Genomic DNA, 27,870 nt, shown 5'->3' with positions numbered 1-27,870 from the left:
ACTGTTATGTCCTGTGGGAGTCCAGTGGGAAGAGAAGTTCTGAAAAGTCGGGGAAGGTTCCCTGGAGATGATCTTGAGGGCTGAGTAAAAGTTCACTGGAGGAAGAGCAACCAGAGGGAACCACCTGTGCAAAGACTACCTCCCACTAGGGCAGAGCCACGCTGGCCCCAGGAATGCCTGAAACAAAGGAGCTTTTATGAGAAGCATGGACGGAAGGCTGATTTGCCTTAGATGCTGTCCCCAAAAAGCAGCAACCAAGCCACATTCTTTGTTCAACAAACGTTAACCCAGTGCCTGTCACACACTTCTGCTCCAAACACCAGGGACATGCCCCTAGAAACCTCTCCCTCCTGGTGAATACACAGAGCCTTCACATCTCCTTTCTTGCCACTCACTCCCTGGAATCACCTCCCTGCCTCCTTCTGACCTCCTTCCTGAACCGCAGGCTACTGAAAAAATCAACATTGCATTTCTGACTTTCCAAAGTGTTCAACAAGGTGGTCTGCGCGGAGGAGAAATGGCCTCCCTCTGGGTACCATCAAAGAGCTAGTACAGCCAGAGGAGATGGTGCTTACTCTGTTCCTAGAAATAAACTTAGGGCTAAGTATCATATGATAACAGTATCTCCAGTTTGCTGTGCATCTAACCACATACTGGGACTCTCTGCTAATATTAATTCCAACAACCTACAAGCTATCTTTATAGACAAGGGCTCGGAGAGGTGTTGTAACTTGCCCATGGTCACTTTGGGAGAAAGTGATGGAGCCAGGGCTAAATCCAAAGCAGCCATCTCCCCACCATGTCATGCTGGCCCTCTTTGTGGGACAGATGTTAGAACACTCTCAGCAGAGAGGTCTTGTACATGCAATCCAACCCATCCAACCCTTAGAACTTCAGAACATACAACGGGGTAGGCAGCCTCAACTCTGATCACGTAGTTAGAATGTCCATGTCTGTACATGGAATGCCATTAACTGGATAAAAGATAGCAAATAGTCGAGTTGCCAGGAAATAAGAGGCAGATTCTTTGGAAGAGCCACAGATCAGTTTCTGTATGCTCTGGAAGTCTGATGCAATGGTCTAGACCAGCGCTGTCTGAAAGAATTTCACAGGATGGGAATGTTCTGTATCTGTGCTTTCCTTTGGCAGCCACCAGCTACATGTGACTACGGAGCCCTTGAAATGTGGCTAGTGCAACTGAGAAACTGAATTTTTCATTTTAACGAATTAAAACTTAAATAGCCACATGTGGCTACTGACCATCATATTGGGTAACACACATCTGGATCTAAAATTGTCAGATTTCAGACCTGAGTTCTAATCAGAAAAGCGACTGTACCAAGTCCTTCAGCTGGATGAGAGACAGAACGTGGGCTAGAACTTATGCTTCCTTCTCCCTGGACAGTGATCTTCCATCAGCCACGTGGCTCAAGCCACAGAGAAATTCCTGCTGCAAGTCCTGCCTCCTCACCCCAAGACACCTGCATAGAGGGCACGATTATACCCCCTTGTGAGTCTGCGCAATGAAAACCAATCCCAGGGCTGACACTGCCCTTAAATGGACAAGGCCTTTGCCTGGGGGAAGTGGGTCCAAAGGGATTCAGGGAGAAGATCAATCAGCCCAATTAAAAAATGTTGGCAGGGTGCCTTTCCAGAATAAGACGGCCCCACCCAAGTTACAATAATTACTCCCCCAAACCATCCCAGGCATGTCTTAGGAGGGAACCTTAGTGAGCAGCACCACTTAATCCCTACAGTGATGCTGCTCCATCATGCAGGTGATGTGTCTTAAAGGGACGCAGCAAGGGAGCTGGCGTGTTAAACTGTTTTCCCAAGAGCCCCTCTATCGACAGCACCTTTACTCCTGCGTTATTCTGGATTAGTTACATGTCTACATACAGGCTTGTGGCAGCAAACTGAGAGTGAACGGCTTATGCCCCCACTTGACCCCTCCCTTAGCTCTGTGCGCTCAGCATCTGCTTCTCACCACGGGCAGCAGCAGGACTCAGGCACCCTGGAGGAAGTGCCCATCAGGCAGCCCTCAAGTGCCATGTGCCAGGAGCAGCAGGCAGCCGGTGGGGCCACCAGCACACCTGGAGCTGAGCTCTGCGGTGGCCTGGCCAACTTACAGGAAAACCAACTAACACGTCAGGCTTGCACCCTGCGTGCCCTGCTCCCTCTCACCTGGATTTGCAGTCACAATTCACTAAACTAAGTATTAGGTTTCTTTTTTATCTGGTTATATAATCTTGCGGAGAGCTGGGGGAGGATTTCTAATTTTAAAGAGGTTAAACAGTTCTAGAAGGCTCCAGTTCACCCAAGTTCAAAGGATACAGGGCTCAGGTGAGGGAGACCTGTGACTCACGCAGGCAGTCCCAAACAGTGAACCAGTTCCAACAGTGTCTAGCTGTGCAGCATAAAATGGCCAGGGCCAAGCTGCCTTCCTCAACACCTTGAGCAAACAGCGTCCTTTGGCCCAAAGCAACTGGGATACAAAATTTATCTGCTAGTAAATTTGAAAGGCCAAGGAGCAGGCTCCTTTCTGCTGATGCTGGACTGTGGTGTCTGTGTTTGGAGTGGTGTGGGGAGGGGAAACAAGTGGGGAGGACTCCAGACCCAGGCCCTGCTTCATCCTAAGAGACTCGCTACGGCTTGTTTCATCCACTAACTCCACAACAGATTTCATCTGAAAGAGAAGAATGATGCTGCTATAGTTTGAAAATTGCATTAATTCTTTACTGTAGGATTGATTTATTTTTTCCATGACAAGTAGTATCATCTCTCATCTAGTACTTACAACATCTCCTAACTGGTCTCCTGTTTCTACCCTCTCCTCCACCCATCATGGTCTACGTTCATCATAGCGGCCATAATGATCCTTAAAAGAAAATCAGATGGAGTCACTCCCTGAGGGACCCCCTCCTCCGTTCAGCTGTGGCAGCATATCAGGCCTACATGACCTGGTCCTCAGTTACCTCAAGGACCTCGTCTGCTCTTAGTGGACCCAACTCTGCTCCTGCCCTGGGGGACTCCTTGCTAATCTGCAGCATCCCAACCTGATCCTGTGACAGGGCTTCGCACTGGCAATGCCACCTGCCTGAACGAGTGCCCTTTCCCCGGGTACCTGCACAGGCTCCCTCCTGCAGCTCCGTCACGTCTCTGCCCAAGGTCATCTTCTCTGAGGCTTAGCCTGACCACCCACCACACCTAACACTTACTCTCCTGATCCCCCCACCCTGCCGCATGTTTCTGCCATACTGATTATGCTTACTGTTTATTGCTTGTCTTCCTCTGCTAGAATGTGAACTCCACAATGATGGGGATATTTTTCTTTTTTTTATTCACTAATGTATCCCAAGTGCTTAAAACAGTAGCCTGGCACAGGGTAGGTGCTTAATAAAAACCTGTAGAATGCATGCAGGAATAGCACCTGAGTGTCTGCCTACCCAGACCAGCCAAGGGAAAAGAGACCTCTATCGGCATTCCAAAAACCCATCAACGAAAACAAAGGAGATGGGGGAGAAGATGATCTCAGAATCAGAGGCCTTCCTTTGGGAACTCACAGTGGCCAGACCAATCAATGAAATGGATCAACACTTAGAGGCCCAATCACTTAATTAGAAAAATATCTGTACCTTAGTAATTCCCAGAACTCCAATGTTGGGACTGGATGAAGTAGAGCCATTCCCAGTACCAAATATGCCATCGAGAACACAGGAGACACCCTCCACGAAAATCCCCCTAAAACATAAAGGAACGGGGAAAAGAGAAACAATCATTCAAGGGAGGAAGGAGTCTAAAATATGCTCTAAATGGTTGTAACCCAAAGGCAGGGCTCACAGACCTGTAGCCTCCACGCTCTCCAGGAGGGGTTAGCAATGCAGAATCTCAGGCCCAACCCCAGACCTGCTGAAGCCGAATCTACATTTTAATAGGATTCTCCATGCTCATTCAACTTTGAGAAGCATGTCTCTGAACCAAACATTAGATACAGGTGTTTAAAAATTATTTCAAAATTAAAAGATTTTAGCTAGAAAACAGTCACCTGTTGTGATCTAAGACAAACACGGGGTCATCCATTGATTTGACTTCTCTATTATTAAGATATAATTTTATCAGAAAGGAAATGCTTTGTAATTTTATAAACATTGGGAATTCTAAAAGAATCAGTATATGAGTAACTTAATCATATGCAACAGCTCCATTAGAGAAAGACGAAAAATTCAGGACTGTAAACCCCAACAGAACCAATGCAAGAGATGCTCAGACACCAGCCCACTGGCTCTCATCACACACAGTCCCTTCCGGAAGGGTGGCAGCTGGCTGGGAGAGTGGGAATGATCTGGGCTATTTTCTCTTCTCCGTAGCCTCCATAGGGCCCAATTTTCCCCCAGCATCCAGAAACTAAAGACCAGGTCTTCTGAGAATATAAACTGTCACAACTCATCAACATCTAGATTCTACATACTTCATCTATTCCCACTCTTGTCTCTATGTATGAGTTGTAACTGTGAATAGAAGACTCACCATCTACTCCTAAGAACAGTTGGGAAAACAAGAAATCAAAGAGGACACACATCCACGACCCCAAATCAAGCAAAGAACAATGGCAGTGTCTGGCACTGGTTACAGTGAGTTTCAGGGCTGCAGTGGTCTCACAGACAATGGCTATGTGATTGTCACCATGAGGAAGAAGGGTGGGAATTCTGCTCCGTATCACAGATGAAGAAAATGAGAGCCAAACGGGGGCAGTGACTTATCCAAAACAGTCAATAAAGGGCCTTGGTGCTTGGCTGCTTCTTGCTGAAACTCCTGGTTTCTTCTCAAAGATTATCCAAACCGAAGAGCAAAGTAGGAGGGGCTGGACCTAACGAGATGCTCATTCTCCCAGGCACGCACCTGTTTATCGCATGGATGGGGGGCGGTGGGGCACAGGACAGTCTTGCGCAGGCGTAGTAGTCCCCGATAGACTCGATAATACTGGCCACGACCGCACTGAGCATGCCGATGACACCGGCCGCAGAGACGGTGGGCAGTCCCCACTGAACTAAGGAAGGAAAACAAGCATAAATTCCTCACGCACTTTCTCAGAGGGGCGGGCAAGTTGTCAGGACACTGAGACACTAAGTCATTTCAGTATGTCAAAGGACTCCACAAGATCCACTCAGACTTTTGAAGAAGCTCATGAAAACTTAATTTTTACAACTAAGCCCTCAGTACACGAGATGCCTAACTGTTCTGCTGAGCTGGATGAAGACATCCACAAGCAGAACTGGTCTGCTTTACATCTTTATTTAAAAGAAGAAGGTGTCTGGCTGGAAGAGGAGAGCGTTTCTCTTCCTGCTTCAAAGCCTCACCCAGTGGTTGCTAAATTACAATTTAACACAGCCTGCTGTGCTGGGATAGGAATTCGGACAACAAGGATTCTCAGCCCTGCTGTGCAAAGCATGGTACAAAATAACAGTGCTCCTGCCCATGGGGTGGCATCAAATGAAAAAGCAGAAAAAAGTCATCTGCTAAATTTAAATCCGAACAGTAAAGCATGGTACAAAGTACAGGCAACTCTTCTCTAGTATAATACCAGGACTTTTTTTCCTTTTAAGTAAACCATGTTATGGAAAATTAAAGCGTTTCCTTAAGAAAGCAAAGAGAAGTCCCCAGGTAGCTTCATTTTGAATTTTCAGATTTAGTTAATTTTTATTAGAGATTTTTTTTTCTTTAAAAGTATATCTGTTTGGACACTGAAAGTCATAGATCTTGTTTAATAAAAACAGCATGAGGAACTTTCACTGTTAGAGCAAATAGCCTTTGATGAAGTACCTAGACTTCCTTTCCTTGAACCACTAGTTACAACAGAGCCACTAAGTAGAAAGCACAGTGAAAAAAGGAAGGTGTATAAAATGGTCTCTCGTGCAGGAGCCAACAATCTGGTGAGGGACCAGGACACTGAAGGATCTAGGAACAGTGCAATGGTTAGAATTCAAATGAAGGCAACCCAAACCAGGTCACAATGAGCATCAGTTAGAGAGTCAGGAACTGACACAGTGCCTGTCCGAGAAGGGTCTGGAGAGCTGGAGATGCACGGGCAGGGTGTCCTGGGCGCATCAGTGGGTGGACAAAGTGGGGCAGGAATGGGCTAGTGCTCAGCAGACGGGGCGTGCGGCATAGGGCAGGCAGGTAAGCTGTCTAGAGGGGCGTGGCCTCTATCCCATAGGTACCAGCGGCAACTACAGGTATGGGAAGAGAAAGATGATGCTTCAACTAAGACATGCAGAATATGCCTGGAGTGCCCAGCCCGCCTGGAGCTACTTCACTCCGTGGGGGCAGACCACGGGGTGCAGAGGCAACCATGACTGGGAGTTTAAGGTGCAGGCCCACCAACAACTGGCCTGGTTAACGTCTCATCTCTGTGTTGGTTTGGAACGAAATTCTTCTCATGCAGATGATTCATCAAGCAACGTTTTTGTGTTTTCTAAATCACCTTTTCATATAGTTACCTTTACTGATGTAGCACTGTGGTCTCATTTTAGTGCCTTGATTTTGGGGAAGAGATTCTTATTTTATTTTGCCATTTACTATTTTTCAGAAATTGCCTTTTATTTTCTTGGTCTTTTCACTTTCACTGCTTTCTTACTTTTTCCCCTTTTGCCTGAAGCCCTTCATTTTATTTTAAAAATCTTTATTCCATTTACTTCAGCACATTAAATTTGTAATCTTAATTTTTGATCCCTTTTCCTTCACTAGAAAATTTTGTTACTTTATAATATAGCAGGGTTTTTCAACCTCAGCACTGTTGGCATTTTGAACTAGAAATCTGTATTTTCAACAACCAATTTGGGTTTTCTTAGCATATTAAAGACTAAGAACCACTGTTCTAGATATCTGAACACTTGTCTCTGGATTAAGCCAAACATCAGAGAGCACAGAAGACTACATTCTCTGGCTCCGGGAGCAGCTCTTTATCTAGGGGCGCTCTGGCAAGAGAGGAGCTGGCGGCAGTCACGGGCTGCTGCGAGGAGGAGCCAGACAGCGCCCTGTGCATCATGACATGAAGCACCGGCCCTCCTTGCACACGGGTCCCGCAGTCCTGGGGGAAATCTCTCTGGTCTCTCGACACACGCACAGCTGCTTCTCCTGGGAGTTGCAGGCACAGGCAGAGAGGACACACTGCATGGGCCACGGGGCCTTCCTCCCGCCTGCGCTCCCATGTCTGCTCCTTGTGACTCCCTCACCAACTAACTTATAATCTGAGATAAAATGAGATTAAATCTATGTTTATGAACCATGTATTTTTTTTTAAGGGGGGATAGGCACGCGCGCGCGCACACACACACACAGCTATACACTCGGACCATATGATCTGATGAGAATGTGATCTGAGAAAGCCTAAGCTTTTTAAAGCATTTGTAAATGTGTCAAGAACAGAAGGAACAACTGCCAGCATCGCCATCATTTAACATGCTTGGAACAGTTATCTTTGACCCAATCTGAATACTGTTCGCTTTTCCTGCTTTTTCTCCTTGTCACAAAACATGGAAAATGTGATTGCTTAACGGGGGAGTAAACTGGCACAACCCGAATAAGCTTAAGATTCAATTCTAATAAAAACCCTAAATGCCGGGAACAGGGCCTTCACAGTAGAACAACGAGCATGTAGTAACCACTGGGTTCACACAAGTCACTTTTAGGATTGGGGGTCTAGAAAGCCCTACACATGAATCCAAGAGATACCTCAGCTGGGGATCAAATACCCCCGCCACCTTGACAAGAGTTACCCAACACTTAAATTGTAACTTAAGATCTATCTCCCACCCTTCGTGAGTATCAGTTTACCTCTGACAGCTGTGACCAAATTAAAGAAGATTATAGCTACCCATTAAAAGATTACACAAATCCCATCGTGCCTGAGCAATCAGCTGATCTTCAGGCCCCTCCCACTCAAGTCTGCTTATTTTGGTGACTTGACTGGTACCCTGCAGCTCTGCACTTGTCTTTCTAAGCAGCTGCCCTCAAATCCTGTCCACCAGACCTCAAACCTGGCAAGAGACCCCTTGTGTCTGCAATTTCATCCCAGTGGAACCAAAAGAACAACCAACTAGTTTATCTGAGAAGGGAGCTGGTTTTAGTCTTTGTGTATTAACTATGGCCCTCTGGGGACAGGGCCTCCAGCCTCCCTTTTCTGCTGTCTAATCCTCTAAGGGCCAGAATGGTAAGACCCTCAGGGAATGTTCTGGGACAAAGTAGGCCTTCTGTGTTGCAGAGCCTTCTGCCAACTTCCCACCTCTCTAGGTTGGGCCCTTGTGGGCTCCTGACCCCTCTGGCCACCAGAATACTTACATGGGTATGGGACCTTAAACCACGGGGCTACCAGAAGCACACCCTGCCTGGCATCAGTTCGAGCATAGAAACCATACTTCGTGCTGTCGGGAGGGAAGACGTCTGTTACCGTGAAGATGAAGCAGAGCAGCCAGGACACAAGGATGGCCAGGATGATCTGAAATGGTCAAAGGAAAAAGCTGTCAGGCCAACTGAGATCATGGTTGTTGGCAGAGCACACACCTTCCTACAGTCTGAAAGTCACATTCCAGAACCCACCACGGTCAGTACTTTGCAGAAAAAATACCACATAACTGGATCTGCTGAAACTCTATTTCTTGAATGGAATCACATTGAGAGAGAGTAGTTTTATGCAGATAAAGTTATTTAGCTCCAAGTCTGGCCAGTAAACTAAGAATAATGGTCAATGTGCCTAAAGAGGCCATGCGGAGTCAGATCTCCTTCAGTTCCAAGGACAATCAATGTCCTCTCACACACTGCTAAAAGGCCCAGAATTGGAATCTTCTACTGCTTTTTAAACTTTTAAACTTTAGGTCCACAGTGATTTGGGTGATGTCACCACACAGACATGGTCCCCCAGGAGGACCTGCTTAAAACTCCTCTTTTCACATAAACATGTTACATATGAACCAAAGGCAATGTTGTCAGAAAAAAAAATAGGTGACTACTCACAGGGAACATTTTGAAAAGCTGTAACTTGTACGCAGTCCATCCTTTCTTGGATTTGTAAATTGGGAGAGGAAATTTAACATTTCTGGCATATTGAGAAAACAGTAATACTAGGAAAATTGTCCTGAGGAGAGAAAGAAAATGAACCAGGTTAAAGGCTGTATGTCTGTGTTAAAAATAATACTCAAAGTTTCAATGGCAAAACTGACCACTTGTGCTCAATTCATTTCTCTAAGCTGCTAGTCCCCTATTATTTGGGAAATCACATCTTTTGGAAATGCCATTTTTGGAAAGACATTAGAACTCTTTTTCTTGGCATTTCTTGATGAAATCACCATGTAATGCTTTGGCTAAATATTCCTTAATAAAGTAAGAAAACCAAAGAATGTACACATTGATAGAAAAAGCTCACACTGTGTAAGGAAAAAAGAGAAGATGCCAGATACTGTACAGTATAATCACAACTAGCATACAAGAGGGCGTGTACACACGTACACACACACACACACACACACACACACGCATGCGTACAAACAGGCAAAAAGGGCAGGATCCAAAATGCTCACAGGGATTGGCTTCAGATGGCAATATGATTTGTAACCTTTTTTCTGTATTTTCTGATTTACTTATAAAGAACATAAACTACTTTTAAAAGGTAAATGGTAAAGCTTCAAAATTTAAGAAAGCTATAAACAACAGAACTCAGCATCAGTAATAACACTCCTGAGAGGGCTCCGTGTGTCAGACATTACACAGGGGTCTTCCCACCCATCATCCCAGCCTTCCGCCACAGCTTTTATAACCATCTGCCTCACAGAGAGACAGAGCCCACAGCCTGAGATCACGCAGCTGGTATTTGCAGGGCAGGCAGGCCAGGGTCCAGCTCTGGAGCCTGGGCTCTGAACTACGCTGCCACACTGCTTGTGAGGGCGGGGATGCATGGGCTGCCTCAGAAGTCCCTCCACCCCAAGTCCCACACTCCTGACCCAGGTACAGTGAATGCTGCAGGAGGCAGCGTCGGCCAGTGACCTGCCTGCAGCAGGACCCAACACATCCTCATCCGTCTGGTGCACTGTGTGTGGCAGGTGTGAGACGGCTTCCCATCAGTGAAACAATGAAGTCGGACAACAGTGTGTCTTATCACCCACAGGAACTCACTCTCTCCTTTATATCCCAAGACAGAGTTGGCAGGAAGAGTGGGTTCTCAGTCAAAGCTAAGCTTAATTGTTTCCTGGGCACAGTTCCAATTGCTAAGATGGAATTATCAGCTCCACTGACAGCCGGCCAAGTGCAGCTTCACGGTCACATTCCCAAAGAGGAGTGGACTGCAGCCAGCTGGAGGGAACACTGTGCAGCTCCGCCTTCTCCCCACCTACACGGGTGCTACACTGACCTGGTATCAGGGTCTCTGCCCTGCCACGAAGTCACCAGGCCAGTACCAGCTCAAGGATGAAAACACACCTGGTGCCCAAGTTATTTCAACTCCCCCAGGGTGGTGCAGTTTAACAAAAAACAATTTGGCAGCGAGGGACACTAAACCAGGTGTATTTGAAACAGACCAACATAAAATTTTCCTGTTTTAGAAAAATGTTACTGATTTATTTTCAAGGATAGACTAAGGTCCAAAAAAGCCCTGTATCTGCTATTACTGTTAATCATTACTGCAGGCAGCGCCCCGCCCGACAGTTACACCTGCACTGTGGTGTCACTTTTCAAAGCGTGTTTAAAAAGGGAAGGGGGACGACCCCTAACAGAGTCTAAGGAAGGACACCCAGATTTCAGGCCCAAATCTAGCAACTGAAACGGAGGAAGTGGACTGAGAGGATGAACACTACTCTTCTTCTATTTTCATCCTCAAACACACCTGTGGGGCAGCAGGGCAGGCGGCCCCACCGCAGAGAGGCAGAAGCAAAGGCTCAGGTGAGCCTGAGATCACAAGCCTTGGGCCAGCAGAGAAGGGACAGGATCTGAGCCCTGATCCTCCGGCCAGCGTCCTGTTTACCACATCAGGGGCTTTTCAACTCATGTGACATTTCACTTATTTGTCTGCCTCTGTTTTAACCTTACAGATATTATAGAAGCAACGTATACTAAGATTTAGAAAAATTATAGAAGTCAGGTAAGTAAAAAGAAAGCCAGAATCTTGAAGCCTGCTCATCGTCCTGCCACTGGGGGACAACCACGCAGCACTCTGTGGTCTATTGATTCCAAAGGGCTTCCCTTCCGGGGTTTTTTAGGGCAGGTAGCTGGGTCCCAGGCCCTGGGGTTAGAGAGGGAGAAGGGACTGTCTGATGTCATCCTTGCCCCTGGAGCACAAATAGCTCATCATCTGGCCCAAACTGGAGTCATAATGGACATGCTCCTTCCCAACTAAGCTTGTAGCCCCTGTTGATGCCGTGACCTCAACAAATGGTGACCTGCATCAGCACCTGAGTGGCTGCTTAGCATCCCATTCCATGTGGTGGGCGGACCACATCCTGCTTAACAAGTCCCCTACGGCATGACACTGGGAGCAACAGAGACAACTGCAGTGAATCACCTCTCCCTGGCACCTGTCTGAATAGCTCCTTACGACAAGTTCCTAGGACTAGAATGAATCTGTCAAACAGTGAACATCTTATTAAAAAGCGCTTGATACATACTGCTAAATACCTAAAGAAAGGCTGGATGAATTTACAATCACACCCAGAGACCAACAACGTCTATTTGCTACTCACTGCAACACAGGGTCTTAAACTTTTAAATCCCTACCAATTTCATCAATTTAAAACCCTGTACTGTCATGCATTTTAACATTCATTCTTCACACATGAGAATAGGTATTTCAGCATCGTTTGCAACAGCAAGTATTTTAAACAATGTGCATGAGTACCAGCTGGGGAACGGTTTAATAAATTCAGGCTATTTCACACTACTTGACACTGGGCACTTTCACAAAGAATTAAATAGATCTAAACACACAGTCTTGGAAAGGTGACCTTGACAAATTCTGGAGTGAAAATCAAATTACAAAATAATTTAATGGTAAAGCTGTATATGTGCACATGTTTGTATCTACACGTCTACAGTATGAAACATGGGAGGATAAATACTACATTTTTACTAATTATTTATTCATGAGAAGATTTTTTTGAGGAATAGAGGTGTGGGCAAGGGATTACTATTTCACTTTAGATTTCTCTGTTTAATTACTATTAATTCAAATGCCTAGAATTTCAATGTATTTGGAGGTATAGATAAAATGAGACTTCTCTTAAGTGTCCGGTGACGGCACGTGGTGATTTACTACACTGTTCCATTTTTGAATAGGTTCAAAGGTATACATGAGAAAGTTTTCTGCACACCTGCATCTCAGAGATTGCAAGGAGCCTTACAGTAGAGACAGATGCTGAGCGTAAGCCAGTGCTACCCAAGCGCATCAGGGTTTCACATAACCCCAGGAAGGAAAACTTAGTTCAGTATCTCCCTTGTGGATTAGCTCGGTCAAGATTTGTCGTTAAGATAAAACTGCGAAGTTTCCATTCTTTCTCAAAACTCCAGAACCAGTTTAAACAATGCGGGAATTCTCTCTTCCTTGAAGACGTCTTACACTCACTGCCTAACCAACGCAGCACACCCTTTAGGAATGGAACTCCTTTGACGACATTCTTAACTTTTCTTCCCATCGTCATTGGTATTGCTCACACCTCCATTCCTCCCCTCGCTCATTCACAGCGTGCTCACTGAACACCTGCTCTGATGGCTGCTGAGCCAGGTGCTGGGGGTACCACGGTGGCCAGCACAGAGCTGAGGCCCTGTCCTCACGGAGCTGACATCCCAAGCACAAAAGAGGAACTCTGGAAGCTAAAAACCAGGAGAGCAGAAATGGTTTCAGACATCACGATGACAAGAAGACCTAAAAGCTTCCAGAATTCTAGCACGTGTCTTACTGAAGTTTCAAAGAGAGGACACAGAAGAGAAGGCCTTGAAGAGACAATGGCCAGGCATTTTACAGGACTGAGAACGGACTGGAAGGGACAAAAAAGGAGCTGGAGACCAGTTTGGAAGTGATGGCAGTGAAGACTCAGGGCAGAATCGGGGGCTTTTTCTGGAGGTGGGACAGAATGGTGAGCTGTACATGCACAGTGAGGAAAAGTGAAGGATGAAGGATGACTGTAGGGTTAGTTACAGATACACATCACTATACATACTTATTACTACATATAAAATAGATAAACAACAAGGACCTACTGTATAGCACAGGGAACTATAAGCAATTTCTTGTAAGAATCTGAAAATGTGTGTGTGTGTGTATGTTTAACTGAGTCGCTTTGCTGCACACCTGAAATGAACATTGTAAATCAACTACACACCAATAAAAAATAAAACAAACAAAAAAAAGGAGTAAGGGATATCTTCAATGAACTTGAAGTACTGTGCTAAAGGACTGGCACTGACTAGCAGGATTCTGGCAGGAATCATGGCCCCCTGACAGGTGTGCAGGGCTGTTAGATGTGGGAAGCCACGTCCCCTTCGATCCCAACACACCAACTGCAGCATTTCTGTCTCCTGCCAGTCTGGAAGTATTTCTGAGTCTCATCTAAAGGATTCAGCTTCTCAGTATTTCAATTCATGTGTATGAGACTTAGCATGACCTCAAAAGTCAAGAGCTAATGGCGTCACCATCTTAATTCTTTCCCAAAGTTTAAAACCTTACAAAAACCTCCCTCCACACATCGCTGCCAGATCTGTCCTTGGAATACCCTGACTGCCTGTCACTTCAACAATTCCCTGGCATAAAGCAAATAAGGTTTAAACTACCAGACTAATATGAACATTAAAAATCCCCTGAAGTTTGTGTAAATGTTCAAAATATTCCAAGAGGCTGTCCCTCTTTGTGTTGGTAAAGAGGAGAGGCTTTTACTGTCCACTCCTGGGTGGTCTCGGGACACTTACAGCATGGCGATGCCCCAGTGCTTCCCAGCTCTCTCTCCTGCTGCCTGGAAACCAGAGAGGCCAATGAGGGCCACTGTGGGTGTGATGGTCAGAGGCCCAATGTATTTCAGCAGAGCCCCAGGCAGGCCTAGGAGACCGATGACCACTTCTATCAGTGAGGACATGATGATGGCTCCTTGGATCTGGAACAAGAGAGGACACAGACTTAAGAGCAAGCTGCTTATTCATCACAGACTCCAAATGTCACCTGCAACCACAACTGACAGTTCTGTAAGGCACCAAGTTATTACACATCAGGCATGACACAGCTGGAAAATTTCTGGGGAACCCCCAAAGAAACAAGTGGGGCTGTTTGGAATCTAGCCAATCTAAGTATGACCCAAGAGTATTGCAGAAGTGGACACTAGACACAAAGTCAGCTTGCCTTCTCCACGAATTAAGGCAGACATGATTTATAACTCTCACTTAAGGGACACTACATACAAAACCAACCTCAGAGGAACAATGCAATACAAGGATTCTTAATTTTAAAAGCGAGCCTCTGCAGGACATTTAAAAGATAGTGTTACTGACAATAATTCTAAAGGAATGTATCTATTGTGCCGAGTGGCCATATCCATGTTAATTCTGAACTAATGGTGAATGAACCTACAGGTTTTGGATGACTTGGATAAACTGTCAACCATTCTTCATATCTAAGGACGCCCATGCCCTATTCTATTCAGGTGCACTGTAGCAGACAAGCATTTTTAATTCTTTCCAGCAATACTGGCAAACACTGAGGCTGGAGTGAATAGTTTTGCAAACTGTCAACAAGTCTCTGTGGCTCTTTTCAAAGGGAGCTATGCCCCTGGCCTGGTTGCACTGGAGAGTGTAAGTGGACAGGTGTGTGAGTGCACGGGAGCAGAGGAGAGAGGAAGACGGGAAGGAGGGCAATACACAACAGTGTCTGACTGCACAAAGCATTTCTACATGCTGTATTTTATAGTGATGCCATCTAAATTTAGTCTAACAACAGAAAGGAACGTGTCAGTGGCTGAAAAAGAAAAGGAGAGCTTAGTGCAAGCAACTGTAATTTCTTGGGCACAAACAACACTGAAGCCGAGAAGAAACGCAAAGAAGCCACAAGCAGACAATTTTCATCTTTTACCTCGCGTATTCGGGGATACCAGATGTTCTCTGTGTGTAACAGCTCCGTTGTTCCATTAGCAACCGAAACATCTTGAAAACAAAAACAAAGACAAAATTTTTCTTGGAGTGACACTGATGCTTCACCAGACATATTCATTTTACTCTTTTTAAGAAGAAGTTCCTCCCTGTTCTAAGTATATTTGTATAATATACTTTCCCATCCCTAAAATTCAAGTTACGACAGTATGGCATTATCATACTGAAAGGTGGATTCCCCATCACTAACTTAACCAAGTTTTTACTCAACGACTAAGAGCTCCCAGCTTCTCAAAGCTGACTGAACTGGTGATGCACACTGTTAGTCCCAGCCTCATACAAAGACCAACCTTTGCAAGTAGCTCATTGAAATGCCCAATAGCAAGGTTGCCTGACTGTGGTTTTAAAAAAGTAGATAAAACAGAGGGCGTTTTCTAGTTCCTAAATTAAATCAGTGGTCACAAATTAACTCCTAGGAGCAAGGAAGGAACTGAGGGCTGGAAAACTTTGCTCCTAGAACCTAAAAATTTAACAGTATTTTGAGAGAACAACAGGTCCATCTGCTTTGCTCGAATACCCTATCTGGTCTTTTCCTGACACTGGGTTATTTAAGGATCTTTGCAGTCACTATGAGGGGGATGAGAGTGGGGGATGAAAGTCATCTGCAGAAAAACCAAAGCAGCCAGCTCCTTAAAAAGCAGAGATGTTTCAGAGAAGGGATGCTGATGCAGCAAAGAGAGTGATTACTCGTGGTTCATAAAATCCACTGAAAGAAAGAGGCAGAAAAATAGCACAAACGTTTTTCTCTTCTGTTCCCATATTTATCAGTTTCATTAGCACAGAGAAATGAGGTCCTTTTCTGGTCCTTACTTGCTTTGGGGTTAGGGAGGAACAAGTGGATAGAGAGAGAGAGACAGAAACACGATCCACAGGTTGGAGCGTTCTAAACTGTTTGTTGGTTTGTGTGTCCTCTGCCTGATTCCAGAAAGGATTTAATGCTGCTACAGGCAGCATGTCTGGGCCTCCCTTCTATTACCTGCGTTAAAGGACCCCAATGACATATGTGGAAATAACTGCAATTACCTGTGGTGTTACATTTCCATTTATCTAAAGACAGGATGGCTCGAGCAGGGGCCAGAAATGCAAAAGCACTGGCCTGAAACAGGGGTAACCTAAAAGAAACGAGACCAAAACCATGATCACGGCATCAGGAACTACCGAGGTAGTTCACTATTTGACAGCTTAACAGTCGTTTCCATAGACAAACAGCACATGAGTAAATGCAGGCACACCTGAAGAACGAGCCCCGGTCTGCAAAGATCTCCTCTGCTGTGCAGCCAGGGCCACTGGCTTCCCTGTCCTCCCCTCCTGCTGCGCTCCCCTCCCTAGGGGAGCCCTGTGGGCAGGGCCAGCACCCCAACACCAGCCTCTGCCATCACCACCTCTCCCCTTGGGGGTGGGGGATGCGGGCATCTGGGTGTCTCTGCCCTGCTCAGCTTGTGAGCTCCTTATCAAGCATCAGTGTATGTCATCTGTCTTACCACCCTCCTCCTTTTCTGCCTCCTCCCTTTCAACTTCTTACTGGTTATCATACCAAAATTATCTATCTGCCCCTTGTTATTTCATTTTGTAAGTCAAAAGCTGCCCTAAACCACTGAGGATAAGCATTAAAATCATGCCAGCGATCTAGATCTACTAAGGAAAAGTTATAAATCAACACATATAATATTCTGCTTAATCATAAAAAATACTCAAAAGTGCTCAAACCCTTATTTTTAAAGGACCCAGAAAGCCTGCAGACTGTTAAATTTCCTGCCTACACTGTCAAACTAAATGCCACCATTCAATTACATTTTAGGTACTTCATAATGACTTCATGAGCACTGATGCCACTCAAATTCAAAAGGTTTTGTCATTTATTATCAGAGATGTACAATGCAGCATGTCTGCTGGCGTTACGTTAAGGTGGCTCTGTGGGCTAACACGAGAATCTATCTTTAACAATACTTTGGGGGTAAAATATGAAACTGGCTCATTCTGTTTGCAGGGTTAGGAACTCCCAGATGTCCGGATCATTCTTAAATACTCCCAAGCAGCTCTGTATCAGGGTCCTGGCCAGCAGGACGGGAACCCAGCATGCTCTCCTTTGAGCTGACAACATATCCTGTCCTGAGTGACACAGTGACCGGACTGAGAAACAGTGGCTCTGGCTGAAGGACACGTAGCAGCTTTACAAGTCCAGAGCTGGCACACATCATCCTGAGCCAGACGAGGGTCATGAGTCTTTTGTTGCTCCTCGTCATTTTAACCCTGCGATAGAATCAACTGAGAGTAGGCAGGATGCTGGCTTTACGACACAGAGGCAGGCTGCACAGTACAAACCAGATGCAGTGCTGGTGGCCACTCACATGGACACGCCCTCCACAACCATCCATTAATAATTACCTCCTGGAGGGGCCTGGCGCACAGCACCATCAAAAGTGGAAGTGAAGGTCACCTGAAGTGGGAATGTATATCAAAGGGAAAACACTGCTTGATTTACAAAAATTCTTTAAGCACGATTTTTCAGAACTGTACTGAAAGGGCAAAGGGAAGTCAGCACCTACTCAGTAATAGGTACCATTTCAAATGGTACAACTGGCGTCTGTTTTACTATCATTTCAGATTTCAAGCAATGCATCCCAGGGCAATGTAACATGAACTGCATTTAGAGGTCTTGCCTTAGGACCACTGCGATCAACCCTGCATCTGTGAGTCACTGGATGTGGGAAAGTGAAGACTGGCTTTGGGTTACACTCCTGGTGACATGAGCCTCAGTTTGAACCTGATCATTGCCTGGGCTCCTTTCAGGACAAGCGTTTTTTGGCTTCACCATGATCAAAGGCCCTAAGAGCACTGCCGTAAAGAAGCTCACTCACTTGCACACAACCAGGACCCTGGGCTCCTTTGAAAGTGGGTGTTAATAGAAGATTCCCATAGGTGCTGCTGCAGGCAAAGTCTCTCAAAATGACCCGGAGAAAGATTGCACATGCCGGCTTACGTGTTCACTGTGCAGCCACGCACGCTGCCTGCCGCACGCAGTCCTGAAGGACAGGTAGACGCTTTACAGTGAGAAAGTAACCCGGCCACGACGTGTGGCCTCCATAACTCACAGCGTAAATCAGTGGCTTGACTGAAATATTCTTAGGGAAATTTGCAGCAGTAACATATTACTTCATTAAACAAGAGCTTCCCTGAATCAAAAATCAACAGAGCCAATTTTCCAAGAAAGAGACTGAGGATGACAAAGCACCTGATACTCCGATCTGATAAAGTGGCTTTTCAGGCACTTCCCCAGCATGAAGCTGGTCGACCGTGGGCTCTTCACTCACATGATCATCTAAACTTCAGATCCCCAGGCTCCCCAAGCAGACAGGACAGTCTACTCTTAGATTCTGTACTAAAGACTGGAAAGGAAACAAATTAAACTGTGCTTTTTTTTTAAATTGCCTTACTTCTGTTTACTTACATTTTTATTGAAGTACAGTCAGTTTACAATGATGTGTCAGTTTCCGGTGTACAGCACAATGCTTCAGTCATATAGGAACATACATATATTCGTTTTCATATTCTTTTTTACAAGTTACTACAAGATACTGAATATAGCTCCCTGTGCTATACAGTATAAACTTGTTTAAATTGTGCTTTGAATTGTGCTTTTCTTTACACCAGAGGTTGGCAAACTGAACCATGAGCCAAATCTGGCAAACGACCTGTTTCTGTGACTCAAGTTGCCCTGGGACACAGCTCCCTCATTCATTCACGAGTTGTCTACACCTGCTTTTGCACTGCAATGGTAGAGCTGAAGAGTCATAACAGAAAACACAGAACCTAAAATATTTACTACCGTCTCTCTGCGGAAAAAGTTAGCCAATCTTGACTACAGGGAAAGTATATCTTAAATAAGTGAAGATTCTCCCAAAACAGATTTTTGCAAGATTAAAGTTTTTAAAGTTAATGTCACTAGATGTCATTAAGAAAAAAACCTAAGCAGACAGGCACATTTGTAGTGACACCTTCCCATGTCATACTCTAGCTCCAAGACAGCGAAAGAACCTCACCAGACCCAGACAAGTCTTTACTTTGTTCAAAACCCTGCTGGAGGTGCCTCACTCCTCCCCGGCATCCAGGTCAAGCTGTGTCTCTCACCAGCCACTTCACACACCTGCACTCTAGGCAAGCCAGGACTGGGTAAGGTCTTCATTTTTAACCAGTACTCCCAGGGAATCATGAAGTGATTTCCTGGGGACTTGGTGGGTGACTTGTAGAAATCATGGCCAGGAAGTCCTCAGCTGTAGGAGAACACATTAAAAATCCTAAGGAGAGCCAGGACTATGTCCTGGAGGAGGTGCTATCTTCTCTGTTCCTTAAATGATGAATGAAAACTAAACATTAGGAATGAGCTGATGACAGAAGAGCTGAGCAAAGGCTCAGAGGCAAGGCCTGGGTACTATTTTAAATACTCACTTCTGGGTGAGGCTGTGGTACCAGGCACCAAAGACTGACAACCCCTATGCCAGATGAAGGGATTTCTCATTTTGATCACTTGATTCCTTGGGAGTCTGCTTGACACAGGCATCTGCCCAGAACTAAACCATTTAATGAAAATGAATAAAATAGACTGATAATTCTCAGTGCAGAGAGTACACTCTGTGCCCGGCTTCCCCCATCTACCAAGAAAGCAGTCAAGCTGGTATAAAACCTTTCAACGCCAAATAAACATTTATTTGAGTCTTAAACTGCACAATTTTAAAATGTAAAGCAAGTTTGGCCTTAAGGAGCTATAGTTTCAATACAGAATCTGCCATCAGGAGTGTGTGCCTAAGTGCCTTTTAAGAAAAGCAAAACACAATGCGGCAAAGGAAACTCCTAATGGGTAACATTTCCCTACTGTTTACTGTGGTCTGTACGTATCAGCTGGACTGTTGGAAAGTAGCTTGCACACAAGGTGTCGTTTACCCAAACACTTTGGCAGGCACCTCTTAAGAATAAACATATCCGTCCACATCATGGCCTCCTCCTTACCACACTCAAAGTAAGTGAAGTTAATTTTATTAATGTAATCTAATATTCAGGCCATATTTAAGTTTCTCTAATTGTTTATAAAAGTGCTTATATCTGCCCCCACTCTCAGAATCCAATCAAATAGTTCTTATATTGCATTTGGTTGTCATGTGCCATGCTAAAGCCAGGCTAAACATCTTTGGCAAGGAGACTGCTCAGGTGCCACACACTTCCTATGGCATCACATCAGGAGGCCTGTCACGTCAGGCTGTCCCGTGAGGCCGGAGAGCTTGATGAGGGAAGGGACTGCTGGAACTCTCCGTTTGAAAAGTACCTTTTCCCTTTTGTAATCAATAAGTATCTATGGGGTGATTCTTAGATTATGCAAACACTATATTCCAACTAGCTTATTAACATTCTTACACAGTAGGCTTAAAAATCATGATTTTTCAATTTTATCATTCCACCATATTTTAATATTAGCGTCCTTTTTAAATAAGAACTTTTCTTTTTGTCCAACTTTTATCTCCCTTTTTGAACATCACAGTAGACACGTGGATTTGGTTTTTGTTCCATTTTTTAAATATACTTCCATGACTCTTCCTTTTAGTAAATTATCCCAAACTTGCCCACAGCAGCCTGTTCAAGCAGGCTGCCATTCTCATTGACATACCTAGCCTCATTCTTTGAGCAATTCCTTGTTTTCTGGCACAAGATGCTCCAGGCTCAACTTTGTACTTTTCTCAACCCTAGCCTTGGAGTTAACCACTTCTCCAAGGAGACCTAATTCACTTCAGTGGAGAATGGTATTTAGAAACCAAGATCTGTGCACTGGGTGAGCTCACTGTTACTGGGATGGCATTTAGTCAGTGAATACAGATACAGCAATTTCTGTGTCACTGGGTCATAATGATATGTCCAGTCTAATCCAATGCTATTGAATTGCCTTCTTTCTTTCCATATTTGTATCTCTCCTTCTCCTACACTGAGAATCACAATCTCCAACATCATATCAATGTATTCATTCATTTGTTCAATCTGTAACATCATATAGCACAGTTCCAGAATTACACCAATGTTACTAGTAACAAGACTACCAAGTTTAAGATTTCTCTCAATTTTTCTTTTTTGTCCTTAGAATATATCCCATTCTGGGTGTGCAAAGTACTATGTTCTTAAGTCTGTGAATCAATTCTTTTCTCCTTCCGGCCAGCAATCTGACATATAGTTAGGTTCACTTGTTTCTGTTTATATTCAGTTTTAGGGTTTGCTTTTCTTCATCCTTTTAGATTTTATGTTTTTAATATGCTGAACATTTGTACAGTTTAAAAATCAAACCATACAAAGTGAGATGAGGAAAGTCTCACTCCCACTTCTTCACCTCACCCACTTACCCACCATATTAATTTTATTAATTTTGAACATATCTTTATTTCTTCAAACACACACAAACACACATACAGCACTTCTTTGCAACTTGCTTTTTCAATATATCCTGGAACCTACTCTACACCAGTTCATAGAGATCTTTCTCATTCTTTCTCAGGATTTCATAGTGATTCACTGTGTGATGTATGACAGAGCCCAGTCTCCTGTATAGATGGGCATGTAAGTTGTGTTATAAAAACCTTCTGTATTTATTCTGCATTTGTATATCTTCAGGGTAAATTTCTAGAAGTAGGGCTGCTGGATCAAATGGTAAATGCATACGTACTTAGATACTGCAACCCTCTTCTTCGCAGTGGTCGAACTGTTTTCACTCCTGACAGCAATGTGTAACAATGTCTGTTCTCCCACAGCTTTGCCATCAGAGTTGCCTGTTGAAATTTTTATTTTTTGTCAATCTGACAAAGGAGAGAAATGGTATCTCAGGGTAGTTTTAGTTTGCATTTCTCTTGTTATAAGTCGATGATCCTTTCAAATGGTGAATTATATAACTTTTTGTCTATTAATGTCTTTTGCATTTTTTTCTACACAATTTTTGGTATTTTTTTAACTTGCTTTTTAAGAGTCTCATATTAGAGATTTTAGACTCCATCTATGATACGTGACAAATATTTTCTCCAGCTTGTCACTTTTGTTTATTTACGGTGTATTTTTACAGTGCAAAGCTTCTAAAATATTTAATGACATCAAACTTATCCTTTTATTGTTTCTGGAGCTTGAGCCCTAGTTTAAAAGTCTTTTCCTACTTCTAGTTATAAAGGAATTCACCCTTGTTTTACTCTAATGCTTATATAATTTCATGTTTATTACATTTGGATCTTTAATCCGTTTTGAGTTGATTCAAAGAAAACTCTTAACTAAAGCCAAGTATAACTTTTATCTTCAAGTCCATGATATTCGTGTGTTGCAGGTAAATACCGAAGTTCCATGAACTATCTCAGTCAGCACTTCCAGTGAGACACATTCCTGGGGAACCTCAGTAGGAGGCAGCCAACCGGCTCCTCTCCCAGCAGAAGGCTTCATTCAGACAGAGCACAGGATTTAGGAGAGTCGTCTGGGTAGAATTTTGATAATCTCTTTTTCAAGCATGACAGTATCAACTATTTCAGGTCAAGCGTTTGTTTTCTTACTTAAAGATCTAGCCAGCCACACAGAGGCATGAGGGAGTTTCTTGGGGAGTGGCAATGCTCTGTCTGCTGCTTGTGGTGGTGACTAGTGACTGTACATATGGGTAAAAATTCATATAACTCTACATGCAAAAAAAGACAGACTTTACTGTGTATCAGTTATCCCTCAGATATGACTTTAAAAAATTAACTGTAAAGTATTTTTCTGGGAGGGGGAGTAGGGGGAGTATTCCTTAAAATACTAGAGTTACGGCAAATAGTTATAAAAAATACCAAGTTAAAAATAAACAAGGCAGCGTTTCCCCCCTGGTATCTGACGAGGCTGCGTCCTCTACTCGGTATAGTGCTGCGCCATCCCTGTGCGACTTCTGCCAGCCAGTCGCCTGGCTCGCAAGGATGAAAGGGAGCCAGTGGGCCATGAAGACGACGATGAGAATTTTAGAACGTGAGAACATGCGGGGCAAGTGGGACGTGACAAAGAAAACAGACTTTGGGGAACTGAATTCATTAACCCCGCACATGCTAAAAAGACTCAGTCTCCTGGAGCATCAGAAATATTAGCAAACAGAGAAAGAGCATGTGAAGTGAAGGGGGGGGACCACCTGGAAAAGCGGGGGCGGAAGGAGCTCACCTGCGGCAGTGCTGCCGCCGCGGAGCACACCCAACCCCTGCCGCGTCGTCAAGGACAGGCTGCTCCATCAGGCGCCCCGGCCCTGCTCAGTGCACCCTCCTCTGCCTCACTCGCACCTACCTATCTCCTTCCCTTCCGGAGGGTCCACCAAAATAATGAGCACCAACAGGCGAATGTGGGCAGGTGCCAGGCATTATCTTATTTGATTCTCACTAACAACTCTATTATTACTACTACTTTATATACAAGGGGAGGGGACTTTGAGACCAGGCAGCTTGCCTGAAGTAACACAGCCAGTCAACAGTAGAACAGGAGTGACGCCACCCCTGAGGCCACAGCTCCTCCATACAGCTGGTGAGGGGAGCAAGACAGCACTCCCTCCTCCCGGGTCATCACCTCCAGGTTCTCACTGGCCCCCAGGTTTTTAATGTACTACCTAAAATTCTTTGAGTTAAATGAATGTTTGATTTTTTTTTAATGAAAGGGAGAAAAACCTACAACTTGCTATTAAGGGCCTGCTTAATGTGACAGGCTATCATCCACATAGCAATTTTGGCAAAAATGTTCAACCACACCTTTGGCCCCATCTCCCAGTTTACAACAAATAGGGGGGCTATGGAACAAATCAAATATCACTACAAGGACACAATCAGACAAATTCAGACCATGGGATGTGCAACGAGACAACTGGCCTGGACTCTTTAAAAAGAGGATGACGTCGGAGAAAATGGTAGGGACTGTTTATTATTAGACCAATGAAACACAGCAAACAAATGTACCACATGAACTTGACTGGATCCTTGTTCAGAGAGGTGGAGGAACAGCCATGAAAGATATTTTAAGACTGCGTCTTAGGTGATACGACTGAACTTTCTCAGGTGTGGGAAATGGCTGTACAGGAGACCCTCATTCCTAGGAGAGTACTTAGGGGTGAGCCATCATCATGCTGCCTGCAGCTCTCACGTAATTCAAAACAACTGCACATACACCCCACACTAATACATATACAGAAAACGCGTGTGGGGGAAAACCTCAGTCTCCAATCTAAGCACTGCTTCCCTCCACCCTGCTAAGTTTTCTCAGTGGTTAACAGTTCTAAGTCCTGGACTTGAGACCGTGAAGCATCCTGGAGCTGCCCCCCTACACTGAGAGAGCACACAACACGTCCAGGCCCCAAGAACTCAAGGAGAAGGATGACAGGGGCGTGCTCTCCTCAGCGCAGACAACTCTGTTAGAGACCAGAGTGCTGCCTTGGCTGTAATGACTCTCTTGGCTGAAACCCTACTTCTCTGCAATGGAAGGTTCTGAGTGACCACAGCAGGCCTCTGACAGCCAGAAGAGGCTCCCAAGGAAGGGGCCACTCCACCTCCAGTTTTTTCTTTTGCTGGGGAGCTGAGAGTTAAGCCTCCGAGAGGCACCTGGAACAAAAGGCTGGATGTCGTCCTCCAAACACAGTGCCTGCACACTTCAGGGGAGGTCAGGGGAGGTCAGAGAAGGGGAGCGTGGTGAGCAAGGGGCAGGGTCCTGGAAAGCCCTCCTTCACCCCCCTATCTCTGCACTAATGCCTGGGGTCAAGGGTGGGGACTCTGGGAAGCTCAGAGCTGCTACCAAGAGTTGGTATCTGATGGAAAAGACAATGGCAGCCAAGATGATGCATTAACTGAGTCCTCCTCGAAGCCAGGGAGGTGTGGCTGCTGTGGGCCGGCTAACACCCGGATTAGGCGGACTCTGAACAACACTGCCTGGCTCTTGGGGTTTTAAAGGCTTTGTATCAATTCCTGGAAAGAGCCCAAGGGTGGCCAGGACTGACATCACAAATCAACCGGAACAAGGAGAACTGTTGAGACCTCACTGAAAGCAAAGTGCAGGGGATCAAAGTCCAAGGGAAGAAGGAAGAAGGAAAAGGTCAAGTGGGAGGAGAGGGATGGAAGAAGCAGCTGTCACAGAAGCCGCCCACCCTCCGCAGGCAGAGGCTCTGAGAAGCACTGGTCACAGAAGTCATACAACACGACCTCCATTTCAACACAATCCATGATCTCTGGAGGAAAGGAAGCCACTTTCACCCCCGGTTGTGCAGCGAAGGAAGGAGGGCTGCAGCATGTGCTGCATCAGACACCCCTGTGTGGCCTCAGCCAGGCCAGCCCGTGGAACACATGCCCCGGTGGAGTGTTTATGACACAGCATCTTATGCTGGCATTCTGAGCTCACGCTCAGGTTTGCAAAGGCACATGTCCGTTTCACCCTCACTGTTTCCCTATCAATTCTGGTTATTTTTATGAAGTGGAAACAGGTTTCCAGGAACAGCACACCACTCTTCACCAGAGCACCCATGTCAAATGAGGAGCAGAGATGATCTGGCCACAGCCCGCAGGTGGGTGATGTGTACACTTTCTCCCTTCCTCTGCTCTAGACCTGCAGTCATCATCTCAGCTTCTTCACAGTGCAGGGCCCACCCCTCACAGGCATGGACCACAGCCAGCCTCTAGGCCCCACGTACCCGCTACACATTTAATGCAAGGGAGTACTGGGTACAAGGCAGGTGTTAAGCAAACACACAGAGAAACATCCAGAACTCAAGACACACATGGCAAACCACTCAGAGTTGGAAAAGTCTGAAAATCTGTCTTAGAAATCATGAAAGCTGAAAATGAAAACCACTTCCTTCTGCAGCTCTGCCTAAGGAAGTGAGTGTGAACCACAAACACACACCAACAAACACGCACAGGCCACCTGCAGTCCTCACGGCGGAGACACTGGGAGTAAAGCCCACTCTCAGCCACGTGAGCCTCTCCCTCCCACACTGTCCCAGCCTCACATGCCCGCTGCCCCCAGCTGCTTTATCTGTTTGTTTGATCCTGTTGTGATCAGGAAGTAGATCAGAAGTCTGTTAAGGCGACAATTCACAGTATGATGAGGGCCTGTGTCAGCGAGCAGCAGAACTGAAAGGTTTCTCATGTTACTCATGCTCCCTAACTTCCCAAACATATTTTTAGGAAGAAGCTTATAATAATCTACAAAAACCCAATGATGGCAAACACCATCTCATTTTCACAAAAGGAAACTGAGAGCTGAAGAGGCCATGTGTGCAGAATCGTAACACTGCCTCTACCTTATCGTGATCGCTAGTTTCACTCCCCCATGGGCAGAGGGAGAAGAAACTATTATTTGCCACATAGTGAAAGCTAACACTTTGCACTGGGAACAGTAGATTCTGACCGCCTGTGGGAATTACAGTTTATCATTACAATATTCAACAGCTTGATTTTATCTAGCACTGGCAATGCTGCTGCTCTGACTCTGATGAGTCCCCTGGAAAAGACGCCGACTCCGTCCTGGGTACTGGGTACTGAGTACCAGCGGTGGGTCCCCACTCTACTGAGGTCTGAGTGCCAACCTTGCTCTGCTGGAAATGCTAGTGGAGTAGGATAACTGGCCACTCTTGAGATCTCTGCTCTTCTCTTTGGAAACCTGGGGGCAAGGGTGTGAGAGGTGGTTTAGCTGGAAGGGGGAGCCCTGCCTCTTTGGGTGCAGTGGCAGGAGGGGAAGCTGTGGAAAGAGGAGTCAGAGCTTTAACAGAAACGGGTGAAGGACAGGGAGATGCAGAGGACAGGGGAGATGGGACACATGAATACAAAGGGACAGCAAACAAACCCGACAGGTGGTGACCAACCAGGCAGAGAGGGGAATGCCCCTCACCCACCTCACCATCTAGGTTCACCTTTGTCCAGTGGGCCCTCAAATATACGCTGAACAAAACTGAAAAGAACATACCAACAACAGCTTGAGGCTTTGTGGAGTTGGAAACCACGCCACAGAGTGCCTTCTCATCGTCTCCCTACCAGATAGAAGCTGGAAGCAAGGTCCCAGGCAAGAAAAAAGTGCTGTTAGCACAAAGAGCAGAAGTTCACCACATGCAAGGAAGGGCCAGAAGCACGAGGGGAGAGGGGATAACATCGCTGGGTGGGGGTGGGGGTGCTCCCGCACCCTCCACAGTACAGAAGGCAGCTGCTCAAATTCACTCACTCACAGGGATTCCTTAATCAAGACAAACAAGGCACACTCCGGGCTGTTCTTTCCATCTAGGGATCGAAAGCAGGAACTGACCCCTGGAGTGTGGGCTGGAGCTAACTCCATCACTCAGACACACCCCAACACGCTCCTTGGCTACCTCGCCCCACACGGTGGAGTTCCCTGAATTCGGCTTCTGTGCCTCTCCTCTACCATGTACCTTTCTGTCCCCCCCATCCCCAATCCTTGCCTGGGCCCCTGTCACCTTTCTCTTGGATTTCCCTAATCCCCTGAATCTGGCCCTTCACCTCCCTATACAGAGCACCAAGTAACGCGTTTCAAGGCACGGCCCCTGTAAGGCGAGTCCCCTGCCAATAAAGGCCTTGACGTTCTCCGCGCCCTGCTGATAATGCCCCAGCCTTGCCGGCTGGTCCACAGTCTGGCCTATGCGCTCTGTTCAGGGGAATCACTCACCAGGCCATGACTTTCTGCCGACTTTGTTCCCAT

The 27,870-nt window shown here is 45.6% G+C and overlaps 1 protein-coding gene across 7 annotated transcripts in view; it reads right to left on the bottom strand.

Moving 5' to 3' along the window:
• The window catches only part of SLC23A2 (solute carrier family 23 member 2), a 112,047-nt gene that overhangs the window by 11,637 nt on the left and 72,540 nt on the right, over positions 1 to 27,870 (bottom strand). For all 7 annotated transcript variants that reach the window (XM_032461873.1, XM_032461874.1, XM_032461877.1 and 4 more), the window contains 7 exons: positions 16,192 to 16,280; positions 15,092 to 15,162; positions 13,942 to 14,123; positions 9,010 to 9,130; positions 8,338 to 8,494; positions 4,900 to 5,047; positions 3,636 to 3,741 (listed from right to left, as the gene is read on the bottom strand). In XM_032461873.1, coding sequence (XP_032317764.1) covers positions 3,636 to 3,741; positions 4,900 to 5,047; positions 8,338 to 8,494; positions 9,010 to 9,130; positions 13,942 to 14,123; positions 15,092 to 15,162; positions 16,192 to 16,280 — 874 coding nt within the window. The remainder of the gene's footprint in view (positions 1 to 3,635; positions 3,742 to 4,899; positions 5,048 to 8,337; positions 8,495 to 9,009; positions 9,131 to 13,941; positions 14,124 to 15,091; positions 15,163 to 16,191; positions 16,281 to 27,870) is intronic.

This window comes from Camelus ferus, chromosome 19 (assembly GCF_009834535.1).
Source record: "Camelus ferus isolate YT-003-E chromosome 19, BCGSAC_Cfer_1.0, whole genome shotgun sequence".
NCBI classification, from domain to species: domain Eukaryota; kingdom Metazoa; phylum Chordata; class Mammalia; order Artiodactyla; family Camelidae; genus Camelus; species Camelus ferus.
This window is presented reverse-complemented; position numbering and strand designations above follow the sequence as displayed.